The sequence below is a fragment of the Parasteatoda tepidariorum genome, chromosome 7 (genome assembly GCF_043381705.1).
Source record: "Parasteatoda tepidariorum isolate YZ-2023 chromosome 7, CAS_Ptep_4.0, whole genome shotgun sequence".
NCBI lineage: Eukaryota > Metazoa > Arthropoda > Arachnida > Araneae > Theridiidae > Parasteatoda > Parasteatoda tepidariorum.
The window spans coordinates 28338421-28356825 of record NC_092210.1 but is presented as its reverse complement, the minus strand read 5'-3'; the positions used below and the strand labels follow the sequence as shown (position 1 = coordinate 28356825).

The 18405-nt window shown below is 31.4% G+C and overlaps 1 protein-coding gene across 1 annotated transcript in view; it reads left to right on the top strand.

The window, feature by feature from the left end:
- The first annotated feature begins 901 nt into the window (after nt 1–901).
- The window catches only part of LOC107451702 (cytochrome P450 3A25), a 42124-nt gene continuing 24620 nt past the window's right edge, over nt 902–18405 (top strand). The window contains exons 1-5 of the mRNA XM_016067878.3: nt 902–1171; nt 3399–3495; nt 9155–9207; nt 12213–12309; nt 17601–17714. Coding sequence (XP_015923364.2) covers nt 1083–1171; nt 3399–3495; nt 9155–9207; nt 12213–12309; nt 17601–17714 — 450 coding nt within the window. The 5' untranslated portion in view covers nt 902–1082. The remainder of the gene's footprint in view (nt 1172–3398; nt 3496–9154; nt 9208–12212; nt 12310–17600; nt 17715–18405) is intronic.

Sequence of the window (18405 nt, the reverse complement as noted above, 5' to 3'; positions counted from 1 at the left end):
TTTGTTGTCTAATATGGAATAGCGAAAAAATTTCTAGGTGCTGTCGATCATAGCCTTGATAAATTTTATTTCAGAAAATTATGCAAGGACGTCGTGAATTCTCTAATTCTCTTGTGAACTCTCTAATTCTCTCCTCTTGTGAATTCTCTAGTTCTCTTGTGAACTGCAGACTGAGAACTCGCAGATTCGAATATCTTTCATTTGTTAAGAAATTAAAGTAACTTCCTTTGTTTAGACGAGGCAAGGGGTGAAACCGTGCTCAAGTGGATGCTTTAATTTTCATGGAATAGGAGAGAAATCTAATTTCTTCGCAAACGAAGTGTTGTTGTTGTTACTAAACTCAGATTGTCTAGCAGGACTAGGCAATCTAAACCTCTAAAAAGGATCAAGTGTGTGGAACCAATATGGAGCTTCCCAAAAAAAATTAAAACTTTTTATTAATATGCTGTGTTTCACGGACCGCAAAACAAAGAAACTGAACCAAATCTGGTTACCAGTTGAAAATCACTGGTATAGATTACACAGATTATAAAAAAATGAAACAATAAATAAAATATTTATTAAGTTATTTTAAAAAGTACTTTAGCACCTGTGAAGATTTATATCATTGTACATGGTAATATTGATTTTTAACGGAATAAATAGTATTGAATTTCTAGAAAGATCTTGACGATTAAAATGCATCCTTTCCAAATCTATATATATGCTACCTATTTCAAGCTTGAAATTTTATGATCAAATTCTGACACGTCTGCCTTAACCATATTTCAAAACACTATTAAACTAAAGTATTACACTATTTTATTGATCATTAAAAGATTATATAGCGTATCACAGTTGCTGCTTTTCTGAACATTTTTGTTTCATATGCTACTTAAATTCAAATAAAATAGTTCCATTTAGCAATATTTCTATCAATAAAAGTCTTAACAAAAAATATAAAGCAAATATTGCAAAACATAAAATCAGGTAACATAACTAATACTTATTCACACTTCCTACAAGTTTTGTTAGCTGTTTGATGATGAAATTAAAAGAGAGGGTTTTTTAAAAACTACCATACTGTTTGATGAGATAATATAATGGCTATCACTGAGCATATATTTCTTTATTTAAATCATATTTCAACAGAAATGCTACTAATTGGAATTCTTACTTCTTTGTTCTGGTGGTATGTATTCATATTTTAAATTGAACAGATGTTTTTTCAAATAGTATAGTATCTTTGAAATGCGGTTACCTTTAGAGGAGGTTATTCAATCTTTTGATAGACTACCCTAAAATAATAGATGCGACAAATTTTAACAAATTTATTCTAAAAGTACACAGTGATATGTATAAAGCAAAATTATATTAAAAGGTCAACTTTTTTGATTAAATTCAAAATTTATTGTTTATCAATTGTATTGCATTAAGAAGAGGTTTGGGAAAGAAAAAAAGGAAAGAAAATTATCTCAGACCAAAATAATTTTTTCAAAACACATAATTAAAGGTAACTTGAAAAAAGTAAATTTAGTTTTCTGAAGGGAATCGAAAAATTTTGTGTACAGTTTTAAGCTTTTTTGTGGTTTTCAGTCCACAGTTTTTTTGTTAAACAATTTTTTAGCTCTAAGTCTGAAGAAAATATTTAAATTTCTTAAATCTTCAAATTTTCAAAAGTTAATCGGCAGCTTAAGTTCGCAAAAGATATCTTACTCTAAGGAGTAAAACTGTCCCCTAAAAAAAACTCTTTTTCTATATAATTTTTTTTTCCAATATTTATTATCTAGGATTGTAAACCATAATAATTTACTTCTTGCTTAAGCTGAAGTAAATCCATTTGTAGAGGGCGTCAAATCACCATAAAAAAAAAATCGAACACCGGTTTTTTCAAATGGCAGTTCTGTGTGATCAAAGCTACAAGAGAATTTTGATCCTGAGCAACATCAGCATTTTTATTTTTTTTAATTTAAAGTAAATTACAAGATCCACAGATACATTGCATTTCACAATTTTATTGTCGATTTCGGTGTTCTCTTTGCAACAAGTACGATTTTATTTATAAAATAAGAATGGCAATATTCAAATTGATTAAACATAATAGTAGAAATATACTTAAAGTCACAATGAATTTTAGATTTCAAATTTCAAAATTTCTTATTTTTTGAACAATAGGTATAATTTTGTTCATAAATTCACAAACCTTAGCAAAACTCAAATTGATTAAATAACGCAAAATATTTATTATACATTTTAAATCACATCAAATTTTAAATCTAATGCTTATTGAGAAATCTTTTACGTCAACGAGGTTTCATCTTTCCATTACTTTTTTCGCAAACTTGACACCATTTGCTCTTTGGATACTTTTTTTTTCTTTTTATTAGAAAAATGTAAGAAAATGAAAGCAAAACTCTAAACATGCCGACTTTTGCTGATAAAACGTACCTCTTACCTTCGTTAATACTGAAGCATCACTAAAGCCATAAAGACTTTCTAAATTTATATCTAGGCATTTCACTTTATTGTTAAAGCATATATAAAAGAGAGACTCGTCTTCATTTTTCAAAGAGCTGTAAAACGATAACACATGTATCAACTCCCAATTAGATCTTGCTACTTGAAAAAAAGTGAAGTGATTATGCCTAACCACTAGATTGAAATTAGATTTAATTGGATACCTGTAAGTGACGTAACGCTCTGTGTCGAACCTGATTGGCTTCTGAATCGGCAAATACCAGGATTTACCTACGTCACTTGCAGGCATCCAATTGAAGGTTCGTATACAAGCTTCAATCGTTTCATGATCGATACAAGCAAATTTATCGTAATTTCATTGCAACCTCTATTTTATTGTTTCGACCTTTTTTCGATGAATTAGAGTGATGAAATACTAAATGAAATTTCGTGGCAGATGATTGTGAAAGTTTAAATTGTTTCTTTAATATAAAGAAAAAATTATACCCAATCAAAGGTTTTGATCGTTCTTTGAAGTAATCAGACTAGCAGACATGAAACAAAAAAAACAACAAAAAAAAGACGAAAATAATACAATTAAGTGAAAGTTTAAAAAATACGCTTTTCAACTATATTAAAAATTAAAATGTATATATGCGTGTGCGTGTTTTCTTTTATTTTTTATTTTGTCTCCCTTAAAGAGAATAAAACCGTGCTCATCACTTTATATTGCCACCGAAAATTTCTCAAGAGTGTTGGTTTCTATTCTTTTTTACGTGTAAAAAAACGACTTTCCCTTTCTAGTCTGATTGAAAAATGCATTTTTCAAAATTACTTTTTTTTTAATTTAGAAAATTCTGTCTTTTCCTTTAAGTTTCTAGTAAGTCACCAGCTTCGAATCTGTTCACGCTGATTTGAATCTAAGAGGTTAGCTTTAATAACATTAGTTTTCTCTATTTTAGGTATTCAAATAAAAAACTTTCGTATTGGAAAGACAAAAATATTCCTTATGTGAAGCCACTTCCTTTTTTTGGATCTGTGATAGACTATCTGACAACAGTAAGATATTTTGCAAATTAATCTCATTTTTTAAAGAAATTTTATAGCTAAAATCTATTTAAGTCAAGAAAATAGAAATAAAAGTGTCTATATTTTCATTCAAGAAAATTATATAGAAAAAGGTGTATGTACAATACATGCTCTCCTTTTTTTTAATTGGCTTAAAATTTAAAATTCTGTAGGTCCATGCAACTCTGTTTCCATTATGTATACAATATAAGAAAATACTTTATTACATAACACAAACCGACTGTACTCACAAAGAGAATATGTAGCTGAACCAAGAGTACGAAATACATATAATTGGATAATACTGATATCTAATTAAAATAAACTATTTCTAGTTACATTAAAAATAGTCTGGTGCAGCCATCTTGTTTGCAAAATAATAAACAAAAAGGCAGAAGCTGAAAACAATGAAAATTAATTTAGGAACACTAAAATTAATAGAAATGAAAAACAAAACTTTAAAAGGCAGATGAAGTTTGAATTCAAACACTATTAGGAGAAAAAATTCAGATAAATCTCAAAAATAAAAAATAAATAGATAAAAAAAGCTGTGATCGGCTTATTACGAGCACTGGTTACCCATTGGTCAAGCACTTTTTCTCGCTGGATTGACTCCGTTAAACGCTACAACATTTCAAATCATGGGTTGCAAAAACTGTCTCAATGGATGTTGGTCGTCGGATTGGTTTTCAAACCCTGTCTATGTACGTGTTTTAAGACGTCACAAAACACTTTTCCTTTTTCAGCCTTCATATTTATATTGAAATCACCGTCAAGCCAGTAACTATACGTTAATAATAAAAAGAATATAAAAATACTTCAAATTATTAGTAAGTAAATACATTAAAAATTCCTGCTTGTGAAAATTAAAAGAAAAACAGCAGCGGTCGCCATAGCAACGCATGCGCACTGTTTACTATTACTCTTGAACACAGTTGAAAAGTGTGTGGACGCCATCAAATCCAAACCAAGACCCATTTTGACCATGGGTAAAAAATGTATGAGCCCTAGAGATGGTTATATTTAAAAAATCTTGGAGAGTTACTTTTGAACGCTCTAGCTTGGAAATATCACGGGCACGAGATATAGGAGATTAAAGCTTACCTCATGATTTTCACGGGAGCGAGAAGTAAGGGAATAAAAAATTTAATTTATTTTACTGTAAATACTCGGTCACCAAATTTTACAATATCCCGTCAATCGTTTTAGACTTTCACGAAGATGTTTAAGAAGAGCGGAAAAGGGATAAACGAAATAGAAACCTTCTGGAAGAGTAATTTTTCCTATAAGCTTTCAATCGGTAAATTTTTTACAATATACAGGAAGGTTAAGCACGGCGATTAACCTTTTGACGCAAAACTTATATTAAGCCTATTTTTCATACTTTTCCCTACCTTTTTTCAATTATTTCGCCTTAATTCAGGTCAAAATAAGTGAAAAATATTATATTTAGCATTATCACAGTTTATGGTTATGATATACAGCATAAAATAGTCGCCGTCTTTTTCTGCGTTAAAGCTAAGATCTCCCAAATACAATTAACATCCAAAGAATTGTTTGTTTGTTTTTATTTGTACTTATTTGCAGATCTAAGAGAAATAGTTATTTATCATTAAAATTTACTTAATTTTCAAAATTAATTATTAATCCATTTTTATATATGAATGAGGAAAAAAAATTTCAAACTACTTTTATTGGATTTTATATTTTATTACAAATATAATTGCGATAATCTAACGGATTATTTTAGTAATTATTAGACTGTTTTTTATAATTGAAAAATACAAAAATACATTTTTGCTTGTAATTAGAACGTCAGAAAACAAATATGTAAGGAGACATAGATGTCCTATCTGCGTCAAAGGGTAAATAACAAAATCCATAAGGAAATAAGCACTGACTGGAACTGTTGCTCCTAACTTGGACTAGCGCATGTTACAATACTGATACTGGTCCAAGATTCAACTTTAGACCAAACAAAAATAAATTCTTTTTCTTAAAAAATTGGTATTAAAAAGTCATCTATTTTCAAATGTGTGTAATGCAAGGATTTATTTTTCAAGAAAAATTCGTTTCGAAAATATACAGCAGCTAAAAATCAAAAAAGCAAATGTTTGCACTGGTTCAAAGTACAGGAAGCAAAATAAAAAACCGACCACTGTGAATAACAAAAAATTCAATTACTTAAGAACTATTCGTCCTATTTCAATCAAATTTTGTACTTTAAAATCTAAAATTACATTCTTTAAAATTTTACACCTTACAGTTCAAAATTTTTTTTAACTAATGCTAAATTTAAAAAAATGAAAATATAATAAATATTTACTAAGCGTTATTTTTTACCTGGAATTATTTTGTATGGAACTATGGAAATTATTTCTTGAAAGGAATTACTACTTTATTTATTTATCTTGGGATCGAGGATTGACGATTTTTAATATAAGAATTGTGAGAAAAAAAATTTCAGTTCCATTAAAAATTACTCCAAATATGACGAAATAAGTAAAAAGTAAAATTAACATTTAAGAGGTTCAAATTCACCACTCTCCTGACCAAACTATAGGGACCATATTTCCCATATTTCGGCTTCTCCCTATATTTTGGGTTCAGAAATCTGAATCCGTATAAAAAAATATGTTTATTCAGAGAGAGAGTACGTTTTTATGTCCAAATTCGAAACTTAAAACATCGTCTGTACTAATTAATAAGCATATTTGATGTCTCCCCTTTAATAATTATGATTGAGTGAGTCCCAGAATGTGAAGATCCTATCATTACATCAAAAGTTATTCAGTGTGGTCCGTTTTTTATTTTTAACACTGTACAACACTCTTCCTTTCCTTAAACTATAGTTGCTATTTTGTTGTCTGTTTGTGTAATTGCTTGTTTGTTTCAGAATTCTTGGATAATGTTACATTCATATTCAATCTGTATTTGTTTTTCGATTTTTACTAAAATTTTCAGAAATACTCGAGTTTTTTAAAATACTGCACAAAAAAATACATGTAAATTTTTATTTTTTTGCAATCAGTTTGTTATAAATTCAGTAAAATTTTCAAAGAGCGTACTAAAAATATGCATTAATCCTTTAAGAGCTGTTGCAATTTGAAAGCACTTATATATTTTTTTTTACTATTTATATAAATAGCACAAAACGTAAAAAAATGCTAGGAAAGTTATTTTACCATGAACATTAATCAAAGAAATTTAAGATAATTCATGTGAGCTAAAATACAGTATTGAATTTAACATCTAATTCTATGCTTTAAACTAATATTTTTAATATTAAAATAGCAGCTTTTGAAGTTATTGGACAGAAATATATAAATTAAGACTGAACACATGTACAATATTCCATAACCAATTTTTATTCAGTTCTTATTTACACACACTAAAGTTCAAAAAAGGTTGTCAGTTTTAGGTAACAAAATTGTTACCGTAAACCGGGGCGAGTCTACCCATTTTTTCAGTTTGTCAACTTTCATGTGGTCAAGCTTTTGTAAATATTAAAGAAAAAGGCTTTTAATAAGTGTTTCTGAATCGCTATTTATCCCTCTTTAAAGCTGTGAAATCGATTTTAGAAAATATTAACAGTTACGCTGTTTCTGTATATTTTTATAGAACTGCTGACAAATCTCTCGTATGGGGCGAGTCTACCCATTCTACTAAAATGAATGTTAACATTGTAAATAATNTTGAAGTTATTAGACAGAAATATATAAATTAAGACTGAGCACATGTACAATATTCCATAACCAATCTTTATTCAGTTCTTATTTACACACACTAAAGTTCAAAAAAAGTTGTCAGTTTTAGGTAACAAAATTGTTACTCATTATGAGGCTATTTATAATGAGGCACAACTAAGAACTTACTAGATTAATATCTAACACGCACAATCATACAGGTCGGGTCTTAAAGGATTAAGGGGATTTATGTCTTAGAAATAATTTTGGGTTTTGTACCATATCTTTCAAGCACATTTTTTCATTATTTTTTTAAGTTGGCATCCTTAATCGCTAAAAGTTGGGTACTTACAACTCGAGAAAACTATCACTGATACACAGACACGTGACCTACAATCTCAGCGCTAGCTCATAATTTATAAACAAGATGGCGTGTTGAAATAGAGCAAAATTTCCTTACATAAGTTAGAACATTAACTAACGATAAGTTAAATAAATATAACACCGTATCGCACATCGAATCTGTTAAAATATAATATCTAACCAGTCTTTGTGTTAAGCTAGAAATATATTGTGAAATAATTAAAATCTTTGTGAATGAATGTAGAATGTGTCCTTTAAATGAATTGAATCTCGACGGGATTAGCTTATTCGAAATACATTGGAAAGAAATGTTGCTAACGTAAGCAAACCAATGCAACCCTTAACCAATGCAACCAATGCAACCCTAACGTAAGCAACCAAAACGTAAGCAAGCAAGAAATGTTGCACGTTTCAACAACCAATCAGGATCGAGATATCCATACTACGTCACTTGCAGTTATCTCATTTTTCCGCAAAGAAATTTATGAATTCTAAATTTTTAATATTTCACTATTGTAAAGTGTGTGTACACCGTACATCTAGTGTAAAAGGATACAAAATTTTCCATAATAACCACCCTTACTATATGTATTTTTAGTATCCTTGTCAAAATTGAATTCAAAATAATATATAGATAAGGGATCAAAAACTAATATTTAAGTGAAGAATGAAACCAAAAATATTATTGAAATCTAATAAATCAACACTGAAAACATCCTAACCTGATTGATTACCGGATAAAACAGATAATAAATATAAAAATTCATAGTTAAGGTTTATTCAAATTTTGCCAAACAAACAAACTGCTTTAGGTGCTTTTCATTCTGCTTTCTTCGCAAACAATTCGTTAACTGCAAAAGAAAAATTAGTGTCAAGTAACCACTATTTTTAGTGTTAAAGTAAACGAAACATTTTTGCAGTACATGTAGTCAAATTTTTTGATATTTTTTCACTGTTATAGTTTCATTATAAATATATTCATTTTTTGTTCGTCTGTTTACTGACAACTCATATTTTCATTCGCATTAGAATCAATTTATGGCTGTATAGCAAAAACATTTCTTTTAAAAAAAAGCATGTTTTTAATAATACATTTACCTTAATACTTTCAAACAATTCTTATTTTGTTAATTTTATGTAATTTTTTGCATGATAACTACACTTCTGCATGTAAAAATGTATTTAGCTAATCTTAAAACAAAAAATTATGGCATCTCACCAATATTATTACTTTTTACGGTGTACTTTTTTTACAGCGTACAAAACTTTTACAATGTTACTGCTCCAGCATTGTTTTCTTTTTTACATAAATATTGATTTGTAACACTTAGTGCACACATATTTTTTAACATAATTTAACAGTTCTAAAAATGCACATTAAGGATGTTAATTACGGAACATCTTGTAAGAACGCTTCTAAGGCTATTTTGTGAAATGTGAAGTTAAACGAAACTACTATTGATGTTATTGTCTATTCTAAATTATATTTTCTTGACAGTGTCATAAGCGACTGATTATGTTCAAATTGAATCCTAACTATTCGCTTAATCAGTGTATGGAATTTAATGAACATTTCAAAGCGTTTTGACATTTTTTTACAGCCGATGCATGTTCTTGAACTAAAGAGATATTTTTCCTTAGGACCCGTTTACGGGTAAGTAAATTTAAATTTAATTCCTTATAACTATCTATAATTCTCTTCCTTACAAAGAATACAATCCTTCCCAGACCTATGCTGTCTCAATTAAATGATTTTCCATATGTTTATTATCCACAGTGCTTCCCCAATTTTTTGTAATTTTCAAGTCTTTTTCGATATCATTCAACCATTTCGTTAAAGCAGCGATGGCTCAGAGAATATAAAGTGTACCGGGTTCGAATATCAGCGATGGCTTGTCGATAAATATTCCCCATCAGGATCGCACTGGCCATATTGCTGACAACTTCAGTGGTAGACGCTTCATGGGTTAGCGTTCTCTTGACGTCAGATTAACCATGAAAGGTTTCCGTGGTTTTCCTCTCCATGTAATGCAAATACAGGTTTGCTCCATCAAAAAATACCTCCATGAAGGCGAATTCCTCATAATACTTGATCCAGAAGTTCCCTTGTCTTCCGGATTGGGTTCAAGATTCGTCCATAGATTGCGCCACTAAAAAAACAAGAAACGCACCCTCTGCCTTAAAAATTCGCTTGATTTCAAGCAGGCCTGTTGATATTGGCAAGTGGCAAAAGTAACAACAACAACTCCGTTTTGCACATTTAGACAGAATTGATAGTTGAAATTATTTCCCAAAATTAATTGATACGCATATAAATATTGAGGATCTTAATACTCATTAAAATATTTAAGATTTCGATACTCATATAAATCGTAAAGATTTTGCACTCACACTAGTGTAGGTGTGATGAGCCTTCGGAAACTTTAAATGACATTCTCTCAAAACATTGTATTTCATAAATTGTAAAAATAAATCTATTTAATTGGCAGGAAAAACAGCGAGCTGCCGTGCCAGAATAAAATCCTTTATTTCACAGAAAGATACTCGTATTGAAAAATTAACGCATGTTTTTTTGAACAGATAAGTACTGTTTATTTTACCAAAAAACTCTATTATTTTTACAAAAAAAAACTGTTATTTTAATTTTAAAAAAACTTTATAAAATAACAGTATCAACACTGCTGTCGGTGCGAGCTGAAATTGGTATTTGTAAGTGCAGTCACCGCCGAGGTTCGAACCTAGGCCACCTCACTGGAAAGTGAGCTCTCTTTCTCTGAACTACGGCAGCTCCAATGGTTGGTGATGAAGAAAAATCTCAGAGTCTTTATCTCTTAAAAATCTTACTAATTGAAATCATATTTAAATGTAAAAACTCTTTTATGATTAGGATAAAAAACAGAAAAAAACTGTCCTGAGAAAACAACAGTCAAATATGCAGAAAAAGTCTGGAAAAAAAACAGGATTTTTTTGCAGCGTGTTTGCAACGATTAAAACCTGAAAGAATCTAAATGCATCTTCGAACAGTCTCGTCCTGCAGTGAACTGATCATAAGAACATGGTTCATAGTAGAAAATCGAAATCAAACATCACTGGTTGCGGTCAGTAAGCGGGAGGGTGACCACTTTATTCAGGTTGCGTAGGAACCACGGTTGCGCGGTATCTGTCCTCATTGAACTATTCCACTGTAAAGTGCTCTACTTCACACGCAGGTCGTCGGGCTACCAAAGTGGAGGATCCATCCCCTTTGCAGAGGATCAAAATTGTAATGGCATATGTGTTCGGATCATACTCAGGGATGTTTCTCGATTGCCCATTGGGCAGCTCTAATGTGACGTAAATAACGTATCTACTTGCTTTTTAGCGCAATTTTTTTTTTGTGCAAAAGATGCGTTTTTCTGCACAATTTACTGTCATTTTTTACAGTGTACTCACCGACTTTATAACTATTCTTCAATTTTTTGCCAATCCACTTGTAAGTTAAAGAGGTCGTAAATAACTAATATAGTTTCCATTGCAAGAATATTTTATTTTTGGGTTGTATTCATTGTTTATGATGGATCAAATGATTATCCCAAAATATGCAAAAAACACTAAATTATTCCAAAATAATAATCGAAACTAAATTTCGATATTCGCATAAGGTGTAAAAGCCATTAACGGTTGAAGTTTTTTAAATTTTACAAGAACATAAGCAAAATTTCTAATAAAAGCTCCGGAAAACTCATATTTTACAAAAATATTTTTAATATAGTATTTGTATATTTTTAATATAATATTTATTTTATATTTTGAGCTTTGGTGGCTCAGAACATAGAGCTCTCACCTACCAATGAGGTGAGCCGGATTCGAGTCCCAGAGACGGCTGTTCGGCACGAATTCCCCTCACGGCTTACACCGACCAGAGTGCTAACTAGAAATATCCTAAATGGTAGATGGATCATGGATTAGAGAAGTTAGGTAACCGTTGGAGATTTCCTCCAGATGAAACGCAAATGCGGGTTAGTTACATCAAAAAGTCCTCCAAGAAGTTGCATTTCTCCAAAAACTTGATCCAGGAGTTCTCTTCTCTTTTGGATTGGGTTCATAATTACAAGGCTACGGAGTTGAATATAAGTAGTTGTAAATCTAAAATTGAGTCGGCTGTTCAAAAACAATTATAAAACCGTCTCATAAGAGCCCATGTGGCTGAGGGGATTGGGCGTTCGTCTCCTGATGAGGTGACACAGATTCGAATTCCAGCGGTAGCGGATTGATACGAATTCTGCTCCCGGCTTGCACCAACCAGTGGTGAACGGATCATGAGTTCGATACTTTTGTAGACGGGCTAATCGGGGAAGACTTTCGTGGTTCGAATTACGCTCAAGATCCATCAAAAACTGTTCCACGAAGGCTAGTTTGCTTCGAAGCTGGATCCAGGAGTCCCGCTGTCTTCTGGGCTCTGTACTAAATTTCAAGGTTATGGAATTGAACATTGGTAGTCGTAAACTCAGAATTGGTTCGGCTGTTCTACGATGGTGATAAAGTAAAATATAGTTTTTAACTATTTGTTCAATAATAATGTTTGTATACTCTTAATTCTTTCATTGAAAACTCTATTAAGTTATCATAGGTTCCCTGTTCTCTGAAATAAACTTATTTCATAATTTAAATTTTTTTCAGTTTTTTTGAAGGTCATCGTCCCGTTCTAGTAGTAGGTGATCCAAAACTTATTAGAGACATTTTTATCAAGGATTTTCCGATTTTTCGGAATCGAAGAGTAAGTTTCTTCTAAGTATGTTCACGTTGTCCAGTAATTCATACTAATGAAAAGAAATATTATTTGTATCAAATTAAATCCACTTGTGAAGGTGAAAGAAATTTACTTTGCAAAAAAAATGGTGTACTAACCAAATACCTTTCCGAATCAGGATTACGAAAATTTTAAAAATTGTGCGACGGAAAACTTTATTTCAGTTAAACTCAGGATCTAGCATCCATGCACTACAAGAAAAAAAAATTCAACTTGAAAATGGTTACAACTGCTTAACACCAAAGTGAAAGACCACCCATAACTCTTGAATCTAATGTTTCACTACATCAATGTTCACTTCATTTTCGTTCCATTTTTATTGCTTAGATTTAAATTACACCCATTAAATCATATATGAAAGCTCGGTTTTGTGTTAACACGGAAGTGTTCCTTGACCCAATTTTTTTGATTTTTCAACGTCATATTCGAAGAGATATTGCACCACAGTTTTAACAGTGAAGCGCAACTACTGTGGTCCATACTTTTTTTCGAAGTTTGTGGCCTAGTGTGCAACTTTAATAAAAGAAAATAGAAAGTAAATATTCATACTGGTATGGGAAAAAGCAGTATCTTATAACGATACATGGTAAATACTTTTAAGATTAGTATAGTAAGGAAACAAGGTTCAAATGCAACTATTGGGTGTATAAATTAGTTCGGTCCGTTTTCAAAAGATGGCTCTGGCTGTTATGAATTTTTCATAGTGACAACTGGTTTCGATGGTTTCAGAGAGGCTAGACATCCAATAATATTCAGTTTATATCACTTTGAAATTCATACAAAAACCATGTTTTTTATTTTGTTGAATATGTCAAATTTTGTGGTAACTAAGCGCCATTTGCGGGAGGTTTTTATGTTTTAGCTTTAATTTCAAGAGAAGTGCAGCTGAAGCGCATTGAATGCTTGTAGAAGTTTATGGTGACAATGCTCCAGCTGATAAATCATGTAGGGAATGGTTTCAACGTTTCAAGAATGGTGAATGTTGAAAGAAGAATTGTGAATGGTGTTGTTTGCTGTGAGCTGCTACTACTGGCAATTCCATTACTAGCGTTCGGTATAAGCTACAATTCATTCGTTTGAGCCATGCATTACGAGAAAAACGGCCGGAATACGAGCAAAGACGTGAAAAAGTTATTCTTCTGCAGGATAACGGTCAGCCTCATGTCGCAAAAAAACGTAAAAAATTATTTGGAAACGCTCAAGTGAGATAATTTACCGCACCCGCCGCATTCACCGGACACTGCTCCTTTAGATTACTGTTTGTTCCGGCGGATGCAACATGATTTGGAAGCTCACCGGTTCACTTCTTTCGCAGAAATCGAAAATTGACCCCTAACTTGGATCGCTTCAAAAGACGAGACATTTTTTCGAGATGGAATTCGAAAATTGCCTGAGAGGTAGGAAAAAGTAGTAGCCAGTTATGGATAATTAATCTGTTTACTCATTTTGCTCAAAAATAAATGCATTTTTGACCACACAAAAACAGACGAAACGAATTTGTACTCCCAATATTTTTATGATTAGTTCAAATCCTCGTGGATCGATCAATGGGCGCAATGAGGTCACCCCTCAAGCTGAGCGTTAATCAGAATTATGCATTTAGAATAACGTATTTTTAAAACTAGCCCTTATGAATGGCAGCTAATTTATCCCTTTGGCCAGCCCTTGCGAATGCACACTCTTGAAAAATTTATAATGTTATTTCAGTAGAGAAGAACATATTTTCTCTATTATTCTCACTGTTTAATACGCAAAAAAAAAGAAAGAAAACAGACTACACTGAGTAATTTTTGATTTAATGATCGGATCCTCACGTTCTAGAACTCAATCTTAATAGCTCAAATGTGATAGTGATCTCAAATGTGATAATTACGTAATATATATAGCATGTTAATTTACGAAATCAAATGCAAAAACGTACTTTCTCTGAATAAACATACTTTTTTTTAATGTCTCCTAAAAATATAGGTGAGAGCTGTAATCTGGGAAATACGGTCCCCATAGATTAGTCAGGAAGGCGATGCTAAGTTTGAACCCTATATTGCTAAATTTTCTTTTTGTGCAGTGGCCGGGATAGCCTGGTCGGTAGGGCGCTGGACCCATGTCTGAGAGTTCGTGGGTTCGAACCCCGCCGGCTGTGTAGTTGGTGACTGATTCACGTTAAAATTCTGTCGAGTCACAAAGTCCTACATGTTCTCATAACAAATCAATACCTCTGGGGATACTGGAATGAAGATCGATCATTCCCTGAGTCAGGTCAAAATTACGATCTGAGGATGAATGAATGGGGGTATGAATGGGTCCGCCCTATAAACGGGTGTGACGTATGGTGTGGCAGAAGTCGAATTCTTGGCCATAGATGGCGCCACTGAAAAACAAAATTCACACACTCTGCCTTAAATTTGCTCGGTTTCACCAAGCAGGCTTGCCCGTGTGGCAAGTGGCATTAGAACCAAACAACCAACGTTTTGTGCCATGTCTCACGAACCCTTTAAGCCAATCGAAAAACTTTTTCCAAAAATCATGAAATTTGTTTTTCCTAAAATAATTCCATACACAAAAGAATTTAGCAAATATTTTTTATTTTTTATTACTTTATTTATTTATAGTCAGATATGTAAAATTATAAATGTATACAATTTTTACATCATTTTAAACAATGCAATTTTACGTGGCAAAACACAAAGTTTTAGCGCAATCAGTCGAATAATTTTTAAGAAATCAAATTTAAAGAGAGTAGTATATTTAAAATTCCATTCAAAAATATTATAAAGAGAAAGTTTTAAGAATAATATTCAGGTAATCCAGAGAAAGTACGTCTTGGTGCCTGGTTTCGTAATTAAAAATATCCTCTGTACTAATTAATTAGCATATTTTATATCATAGAAGAAATAAAAGAAGCATTAAACACTTAACAAAATTGAAAATATTTGATAATTTCCTAACATTTCTTAAATATCCACTGCCAAGAAATACTTGTTGAAGGTTATAAAAACAAATTCGTTAAAAATGGCTTAAAATAATAGATTGGCTGCAATAACGAATAAATATTTCTTAAATATTCATCTTAGTTCTTCGTGCTTAAATAAGCTATTTTTTTATTTCAAACCATTTTGAACGTGAGCGGAAATTAAGTTCTCCCGAAAAGTTCATCTTCTAAAAGTAGTGATTACATTTCGAAAGTAGTTTGTAGTCAATATATTTTTAAAAAAGTAGTTGTAGTTAGCTACAATTGTAAGTAAAGTAGTTGCAGTCAACAACAGAAATAAAGTAGTTCTTCGGTCACTGAGTGTTCGATAGAGAACGGATAAATTGGGATTCTAACGGATAAATTAGGAAGCTTTTATCATACAGAAGAATCAAGTTAATGCTTACTTGTGTTAAGTTTTATTTAAATTAACCGGTTTTGCAAGTTTTTAATGTAATTTTCGAACATCTCCAATAAGGATATAGCAATGATTAAGTAATGTATTGATCAGAAAATACTTTATATAATTAATTATTATATAAAATTATTCTCTAATCATTTACTTTCCAAGCTAATTAATGTTTGAAAACTGAAATAATGCTTGATTTAAAATGATGTGTAGTTGCTTAATTCGTAGCTCATACACACTCCTAAATCTTACCGTTCGATTTAAGAGCAACGTATCAATTTCAACTAGTAAACAGATCATTTTTCAAGTATTATAAACTGTTCTAAACCCAAAAATTTGATAAGGAGCCGAGAAAAATTTCTGAACTAACTTTGCACCCAACATCAAATTTCTCATCTCATGAATGTGGTTCATAGTAAGAGCGTAACAACAGAACTCTGGAGCCGGGATAGCCTGGTTAGCAGGGCGTTGGTCCAATGTCCAAGAAGTCGTGAGTTCGATTTCCTCCGGCCGATGACCCCAGTGTACAAAATATTGACTGGTGTGCGCTAAATATGTCTGGATCACAAAATCCTCCAAGTTGCTATAAAAATTCACAACCTCTGGGGGTACTGGATCGGAGATTGATCGTGCTCTGGATCAGGTCAAAATTAAGATCTCCCTGTAAAACCGGTTGTGGTCTATGTGTGTGGTAGAAGTTGAATCTTGTCCATAGATGGCTCCATTGGAAAACTAGAAGAAGCTCATCCCTCTTGTTTTAATGGCATACGAAAACAACAACAGAACTCTGTTCAGAAGAATTTAAATATTTTAGTGGGCTAATCTTTAATTGAACTGACTTTCTGCCAGCTGAAAACCTCAATCAATACCTGATTCAGTCGGAAAGAAATGAAATTGTTTCAGTACATTCATTGATATTTAATATCTTTAAGATAAGATATATTTTCCCTCATATCTAGAAAGGAAAAAGTGATGAAAAACATCAAAGTTATGGGCCTCGCGGTTTTTTAAGTTGTGATACAGTAATTATTGGTTAGTAATGTAATCTGATAGATAGATCCGTCTCAGTACCTTCTATGGTGAAGGTTTCAATCAAACCAATTTTCCATCCACATCTAAAATCTAAGAAATAGAAAGTCGGATATAAATCCTTATAAGATTCTGTCTTAATTTGCAACACTTCCATAAGTCACACTTGAATTTAGGCACATTGCAGAGGCTTATAATACTGTTACTATACTTGTAGCAGTTACAACAATTCATATCCCTTTTCTTCATATGTTCAGATGGGCTTCCTATTCACTTAATCATAAGTACTCAATATTTTTGAGGTAGATACAATTTAGGAAGCAGGTGGTATGACTTAGACAATAAATTTCCTGAACGTACCGCTTGTAAACTTTGTAAAAACAATTGGTTTTCAGTACTTACTGTATGAATATCATTATTAAAAAATCCATTTTATTATTTTATATTTCTAATGCAATTGTTAGTGATTTGAGGCAAATAAAAAATTAAAGATGAAAAGTGGTACAATTTAGGCAAATTTCCTCTATACTCTTTAAAAGGAGTCTTTAAATCTAAACAATAAGAAAAGTAAATACACCACGCTCACAAGCATTTTCACTTTTCATGAATTATTTTTATCTCCGAATAGCCAAACTTGGCAACTTTTCGAAATCGTCAGATAACAACGATGCGTTGTTTACCATCGAGCACGAGAAGGTGTAAGTTTACTTTCGCCTCGCACGTAGTTAAACATTCCACCGAAGCAGAAGTTCGCTTTGTTTTTTTCACTATTGCTAAGAAAATAACTTCGACATACTTAACGCTAAATATCAATATTTATTTAACTAAATAAATGTGTTTCTGTTTATTTAGATTTTCCAATGTGACGATATTATGAACCTATCTCTTTTAGTAAATGAAGGAGACTATTGGAGAAGAATTAGGTCAATCGTCTCCCCTACATTCACAACAAAGAAACTTAAAAGAGTAAGTGATTTAAAACAGTTTTGTTATTGAAAAAAAACTATAGTGGATAATAGAAATAAACACTTTTATTGAGAATAACAGTACATATTAATAGAATATTATATATCAGTAGTCTCTTCCTCAATTCAGAAACCATCACCAAACCCCAAAAGATCCTGTTTGAAATCGCTCTTCACTTGCACGAATTCACTTCTTTGTAATGACTTAAAAGCAGGAGCTATGCTGCTTCAAACACATGGTGGTATTTCGTGGAATGTATAAATGAACATAACTGTCAATCAAGCTGATTATCCCCCAATTACTACAATAGTTACAAAATATTGAAATTAAGCTTTCTTAATTTATCTATTTGTCTAACAGAAAACATATAGGGGAGAGTCGGGTAGCCCCGCTCTCTTAATGAGTATTGCAGAAATTTGTGTATAATACTGAGTAATAATCAACATTTTTGTATGTTTCTATTGTTTTATCATCTAATTAAATAATGCAAAAAGAATAAACCAAAAAAAGAATAGTTAAACTTAAAAATTCAAAATAAAAAGTAATATTTTTAAAAACCACGTTTTAGTAGTGGAGAATAATAATTAAGAAAAAAATTGAAAAACGAAAAACGTGGGGCGCATGAAATACATAACAGTAATGTTATATTAGTGTGTGTATGTGTGCTCTTGAGAATATGTGTATGTATATC